This window comes from Lipotes vexillifer, unplaced genomic scaffold (genome assembly GCF_000442215.2).
Source record: "Lipotes vexillifer unplaced genomic scaffold, Lipotes_vexillifer_v1.1 scaffold1238, whole genome shotgun sequence".
Lineage (NCBI taxonomy): Eukaryota > Metazoa > Chordata > Mammalia > Artiodactyla > Lipotidae > Lipotes > Lipotes vexillifer.
The window spans coordinates 49,149-56,307 of NW_006775669.1; the positions used below are offsets into that span (position 1 = coordinate 49,149).

Consider the following 7,159-nt stretch of genomic DNA (forward strand, 5'->3'; position numbering starts at 1 on the left):
GCTTTTGTTTGTTGGAAGAATATTTTTTTTTTTTGCGGTACGCGGGCCTCTCACTGTTTTGGCCTCTCCTGTTGTGGAGCACAGGCTCCGGACGCACAGGCTCAGTGGCCATGGCCCACAGGCCCAGCCGCACCACGGCATGTGGGATCTTCCCGGACCAGGGCATGAACCTCTGTCCCCTACATTGGCAGGCGGACTCTAAACCACTGTGCCACCAGGGAAGCCCTGTTTGTTGGAAGATTTTTAATCACAGTTTCAATTTCAGTGCTTGTGATTGGTCTGTTCATATTTTCTATTTCTTCCTGGTTCAGTCTTGGCAAGTTGTGCATTTTAAGAATTTGTCCATTTCTTCCAGGTTGTCCATTTTATTGGCATATAGTTGCTTGTAGTAATCTCTCATGATCCTTTGTATTTCTCTAGTGTCAGCTGTTACTTCTCCTTTTTCATTTCTAATTCTGTTGATCTGAGTCTTCTCCTTTTATCTTGATGAGTCTGGCTAATGGCTTATCAATTTTCTTTACCTTCTCAAAGAACCAGCTTTTAGTTTTATTGATCTTTGCTACTGCCTCCTTCATTTCTTTTTTATTTATTTCTGATGTGATCTTTATGATTTCTTTCCTTCTGCTAACTTTGGGGTTTTTTTGCTCTTCTTTCTCTGATTGCTTTAGGTGTAAGGTTAGGTTGTTCATTTGAGATTTTTCTTGTTTCTTGAGATAGGACTGTATTGCTATAAACTTCCCTCTTAAAACAGCTTTTGCTGTATCCCGTAGGTTTTGGGTCATCGTGTTTTCACTGTCATTTGTTTCTAGGTATTTTTTTATTTCCTGTTTGATTTCTTCAATGATCTCTTGGTTATTTAGTAGCATATTGTTTAGCCTCCATGTGTTTGTATGTTTTACAGTTTTTTCCTGTAATTGATATCTAGTTTCAAAGCGTTGTGGTTATAAAAGATACTTGATACGATTTCAATTTTCTTAAATTTACTAAGGCTTGATTTGTGACCCAAGATATAATCTATCCTGGAGAATGTTCCATGAGCACTTGAGAAGAAAGTGTATTCTGTAGTTTTTGGATGGAATGTCCTATAAATATCAGTTAAGTCCTACTGGTCTAGTGTGTCGTTTAAGGCTTGGGTTTCATTATTTATTTTCATTTTGGATGACCTGTTCATTGGTGAAAGTGGGGTTTTAAAGTCTCCTACTTTTATTGTGTTACTGTCGATTTCCCCTTTTATGGCTGTTAGCATTTGCCTTATGTATTTAGATGCTCCTCTGTTGGGTGCATAAATATTTACAATTGTTATATCTTCTTCTTGGATTGATCCCTTGAATTATGTAGTGTCCTTTGTCTCTTGTAACATTCTTTATTTTAAAGTCTATTTTATCTGATATGAGTATTGCTACTCCAGCTTTCTTTGATTTCCATTTGCATGGAATATCTTCTTCCATCCCCTCACTTTCAGTCTGTATGTGTCCCTAGGTCTGAAGTAGGTTTCTTGTAGACAGCATATATATGGGTCTTGTTTTTGTATCCATTCACCCAGTCTATGTCTTTTGGTTGGAGCATTTAATCCATTTACATTTAATATAGTTATCTATATCTATGTTCCTATTAACATTTTCTTAATTGTTTTGGGTTTTAATTGTTGGTATTTTCCTTCTCTTGTGTTTACTGCCTAGAGAAGCTCCTTTAGCATTTGTTGTAAAGCTGGTTTGGTGGTGCTGAATTGTCTTAGCTTTTGCTGGTCTGTAATGGTTTTAATTTCTCCGTAGAATATGAATGAGATCCTTGCTGGGTAATCTTCGTTGTAGGTTTTTCCCTTTCATCACTTTAAATATGTCCTGTCACTACCTTCTGGCTTGTAGAGTTTCTGCTGAAAGATCAGCTGTTAAGCTTATCGGGATCCCCTTGTATGTTACTTGTTTCTTCTCCTTTGCTGCTTTTTTTTTCTTTGTAATTATTTTTGAATAGTTTGATTAATATGTGTGTTGGCGTGTTTCTCCTTGGATTTATCTTGTATGGGACTCTCTGCACTTCCTGGACTTGACTATTTCCTTTCACATGTTAGGGAAGTTTACAACTATAGTCTCTTCAAATATATTCTCAGTCCCTTTCTTCTTCTCTTCTTCTTCTGGGACCCCTATAATTCGAATGTTTGTGTGTTTAATGTTGTCCCAGAGGTCTCTGAGACTATCCTCAATTCTTTTCATTCTTTTCCTTTATTCTGCTCTTTGGTAGTTATTTCCACTATTTTGTTTTCCAGGTCACTTATCTGTTCTTCTGCCTCAGTTATTCTGCTATTGATTCCTTCTAGAGAATTTTTAATTTCATTTATTGTGTTGTTTGTTTGCTCTTTAGTTCTTCCAGGTCCTTGTTAAACGTTTCTTGTATTTTCTCCATTCTATTTGCAAGATTTTGGATGATCTTTACTCTCATACTGTGCATTCTTTTTCAGGTAGACTGCCTATTTCCTCTTCATTTGTTTGGTCTGGTGGGTTTTTACCTTGCTCCTTCATCTGCTGTGTATTTGTCTGTCTTCTCATTTTGCTTAACTTACTGTGTTTGGGGTCTCCTTTTGCAGGTTACAGGTTCGCAGTTCCTGTTGTTTTTGGTGTCTGTCCCCAATGGGTACAGTTGGTTCAGTGGGTTGTGTAGGCTTCCTGGTGCGGGGGACTGGTGTCTGTGTTCTGGTGGATGAGGCTGGATCTTGCCTTCCTGGTGGGTAGGACTGAGTCTGTTGGTGTGTTTTGTGGTGTCTGTGACCTTATTATGATTTTAGGCAGCCTCTCTGCTAATGGGCGGGGTTGTGTTCCTGTCTTGCTAATTGTTTGGCATAGGGTGCCCAGCACTGTAGCCTGCTGGTCCTTGAGTGGAGCTGGGTCTTAGCGTTGAGATGGAGATCTCTGGGAGAGCTTTCACTGATATTATGTGGGGCTGGGAGGTCTCTGGTGGACCAATGTCCTGAACTTGGCTCTCCCTCCTCACAGGCTCAAGCCTGACACCTGGCTGAAGCACCAAGAGCCTTTCATCCACATGGCTCAGAATAAAAGTGAGAAAAAAAAAAAAGAAATAAAAATAAAATAAAGTTATTAAAATTAAAAAATTATTATTAAAAATACAAAAGCAGGGCTTCCCTGGTGGCGCAGTGGTTGAGAGTCCACGTACCGATGTAGGGGACACGGTTCATGCCCTGGTCCGGGAAGATCCCACATGCCACGGAGCAGCTGGGCCCATGAGCCGTGGCCCCTGAGCCTGCACGTCTGAAGCCTGTGCTCCGCAATGGGAGAGGCCATAGCAGTGAGAGGCCCGTGTACCGCAAAAAAAAAAAAAAAAAAAAAAAAACAAAACAACAAAGCCAATAAACAAATCTACCAATGCTAAGTGCTAAAAACTATATGACAAAACAAAAACAAACAAACAAAAAAATGGACAGAACCCTAGGACAAATGGTAAAAGCAAAGCTATACAGACAAAATCACACAAAGAAGCACAGACATACACACTCAGAAAAAAAGGGAAAAAAAATACATATATTAAGAAAAAAAAGGAAGAGGGCAACCAAATCAATAAACAAATCTACAAATGTTAATAAGCTCTAAATACTAAACTGAGATAAACATAAAACCAGAAAGAAATTAGATGCAGAAAGCAAACCCCAAGTCTATAGTTCCTCCCAAAGTCCACTGCCTCAAGTTTGGGATGATTCGTTGTCTATTCCGGTATTCCACAGATTCAGGGTATGTCAAGTTGATTGTGGAGATTTAATCTACTGCTCCTGAGGCTGCTGAGAGAGATTTCCCTTTCTCTTCTTTGTTCACAGAGCTCCTGGGGTTCAGCTTTGGATTTGGACCCGCTCCTGTGTGTAGGTCGTCTGAAGGCATCTGTTCCCCACCCAGACAGCATGGGGTTAAAGGAGCAGCTCATTAAGGGACTGTGGCTCACTCAGGCCGCTGGGAGGGAGGGCTACGGAATGCAGGGCAAGCCTGTGGCAACAGAGGCTGGCATGACGTTGCAACAGCCTGAGGCATGCTATGTGTTCTCTTGGGGAAGTTGTCCCTGGATCACGGGACCCTGGCTGTGGCAGGATGCAGAGGCTCCTAGGAGGGGAGGTGTGGATAGTGACCTGTGCTTGTACAAAGGCTTCTTGGTGGCGGCAGCAGCAGCCTTAGCGTCTCATGCCCATCTCTGGCGTCTGCGCTGATAGCCGCAGCTCGCGCCCATCTCTGGAGCTCGTTTAGGCGGTGCTCTGAATCCCCTCTCCTCGCACACCCCGAAACGGTGGTCTCTAGCTTCTTCTGCAACTCCAGACTTTTTCCCGGACTCCCTCCCAGCTAGATGTGGCGCACTAGCCCCTTCAGGCTGTGTTCACGCAGCCAACCCCAGTCCTCTCCCTCGGATCTGACCTCCAAAGCCCAAGCCTCAGCTTCCAGCCCCCGCCTGTCCTGGCAGGTGAGCAGACAAGCCTCTCAGGCTGGTGAGTGCCGGTCGGCACCGATTCTCTGTGCGGGAATCTCTCTGCTTTGCCCCCCGCACCCCTGTTGCTGCGCTCTCCTCCGAGGCTCCGAAGCTTCACCACCCCCCCGCCAACCCCCCATCTCCACCAGTGAAGGGGCTTCCTAGTGTGTGGAAACTTTGCCTCCTTCACAGCTCCCTCCCAGAGGGGCAGATCCCGTCCCTATTCTTTTGTCTGTTTTTTCTTTTTTCTTTTGCCCTACCCAGGTACGTGGGGAGTTTCTTGCCTTTTGGGAGGTCTGAGGTTTTCTGCCAGTGTTCAGTAGGTGTTCTGTAGGAGTTGTTCCACATGTAGATGTATTTCTGGTGTATTTGTGGAGAAGGTGATCTCCACATCTTACTCCTCTGCCATCTTGAAGGTCTCCCCCCGCCCCCCGAGGTGTAGTAAATTCATGTTTTGTGTGTTTGTGTGTGTGTGCACGTGCGTGTGTGTGTGTGTGTATATGTTTCTTTGATTAATTGAAGCACATTTCTCCCAGTTGTTGTTTTTTAATAAATTCATGTATAATAGTGTTCTTAAATATATCACTCATCCCACCTAACCAAAAACATACATGTGAAAGAAAATATAACATGAATAAACTTACATTCTTCTTCTTTAGGATCAAGCTGTGTAACACTAACAGATAAACGGTCCACACGTTCTTGTAATGAGTTAACTCTGAAGGAAAAACTATGTGCCTCATTGAATAATTCTCCAAATATATCTTCAGCATATTTACCTAAGCAAAAATGAAGCATATACCATAAAATTTAATGTTATCTGAGATAAATATCAAACAATTTAACATTTAAAAACACTGCCCCAATGAATTTGGTATTTACTTGAAAGTAGTTTAAATTTTAAACCCTAGCCTAAAGTAATCCAACTGTGACAGAGTGAGAAGAAAACACAACCCTGGGAAATACAGTTTTAGATACTAGCTCTACCACTTCCTGGTAGGTGACTTGTGGCTAAGGAAATACTCTCCTGCTTTATCCCTATCTACACATCTGTTGAGGGTTAGAGAGGTTATAATGTAAAGTACACATAAATAATACCTCTCTAATCCCAATTCAGCAGTCATAAACAGACTCTACACTAGAAATGAATTTCAGGCCAAGTGGCAGAATCCAAGATATTTCATAAACCTAGTAGATGACCTAATCTCAGGTACACCCAAAATACAAATTCTGAAAATTTATGAGAGATATTTTACATTTTCTCTCATTCTAGTTTCTTAAAACATCATAAATCTAAAATCACTGAATTCCTCTAGTCATGTAAATTTCCATTACTGTAAAGAATAAGCCAAAATAATCCCATTCTAAAAGGAGAAATAAAAATTTCTATCTAGTAAATAAGCCAGGGAGAAGTTTTAGATGACCTATAATTTTAAAATGTTCAAGTGTATTTAGAACATATAAATAAATGCTCACAATATAAAGATAAGTCAATCACTATCTGTACCTTTGAATAAAAAAAAATTGATGGTCTTCCTAAATCAAGACATTTTAGACCCAAGCGTACTGTCTAGGTTAAATGTAGCTCAACAGTAAGCTCTATAGAGTCCTGTAACAGGGTACTAAATACTTATAGAATGAATTCATTAATCTCACCAGTTTACATTTGAACAATGGCTGTCTTTTTTTCAAAGCACTTCAATATATTATCAGTTAAATCAACAAAGGTTTACTGAGGGCTCACCCTGTGCCTTGTAGGTGTATTTCTTACTGAAGACACCAAGAAATAAAACATAAAATACCTGTCCTAGAAGATTTTATAATCTTTAGGAAAAAAAATCATAACTTTAATCTCTCTATAATAAATTAAGAGAAAAAGGATAATTTTATATATATTCATTTGCTCACATATATTCTTTTAGCCAAAATGACTGGGAATGTCTTATGTGCCAGACAGTGTACCAGATCCTGGAGATATAAAAATGATTGGAAGAAGTTCTCTGCCACTGATGGGTTTTGAACAGAGGGAGAAACAGATACTTAAATAAACATGAAAACCAATTTAATAAATAAGTCCAAATCTTTGTTCCATTCACTTTGAGGCCTTGACATCAATTTCCTCACCCATAAAACAGGAATAAAAATATCTCCTTCAAAGAAGTTATAAGAAAACGAGAAAAAAGAAGGAGAGGATAGGGCGCAATTGTAGAGTACCTGATACAGGATAGGGGCTCAACAACAGGCAGCTCTTACTATAAAACGATGTAAAAGTCACAGAGCACAGAGAAAGAAGCATCTAAACGTTTGGGTGTGGGATGGTATTAGAGACACTTCCAGAGGCACAGAGTTTCTCTGGCAGGTAAGGGAAGCATCCCATACATTTATTCATCAAATGTTAGGGATACAGAGATGGAAGAGATAATTTTAAACCTAAAAGAACTTACTTTAATACACAGATCTTTAAGTTATAGTCTGTATACCACCTGAAAGTGATAGTCTGTATATGAGTTAAGTTTAAGTTATAGTCTGTATACCATCTGAAATTACATGCAGATTTTTAATGCATTTGCATTTTTCTGGAAAGAGGGCCCACAGATTTTTCTTTTTTTTAACAGATTTTTTTTTTTTTTTTTTTTTTGCGGTACACGGGCCTCTCACTGCTGTGGCCTCTTCCGTTGCGGAGCACAGGCTTCGGACGCGCCCG

The 7,159-nt window shown here is 40.2% G+C and overlaps 1 protein-coding gene across 1 annotated transcript in view; it reads right to left on the reverse strand.

The window, feature by feature from the left end:
- WASF1 (WASP family member 1) overlaps positions 1 to 7,159 on the reverse strand; it is an 88,376-nt gene that overhangs the window by 15,352 nt on the left and 65,865 nt on the right. The window contains exon 3 of the mRNA XM_007450098.1: positions 5,100 to 5,234. Within this exon, the coding sequence (XP_007450160.1) occupies positions 5,100 to 5,234 (135 nt within the window). The remainder of the gene's footprint in view (positions 1 to 5,099; positions 5,235 to 7,159) is intronic.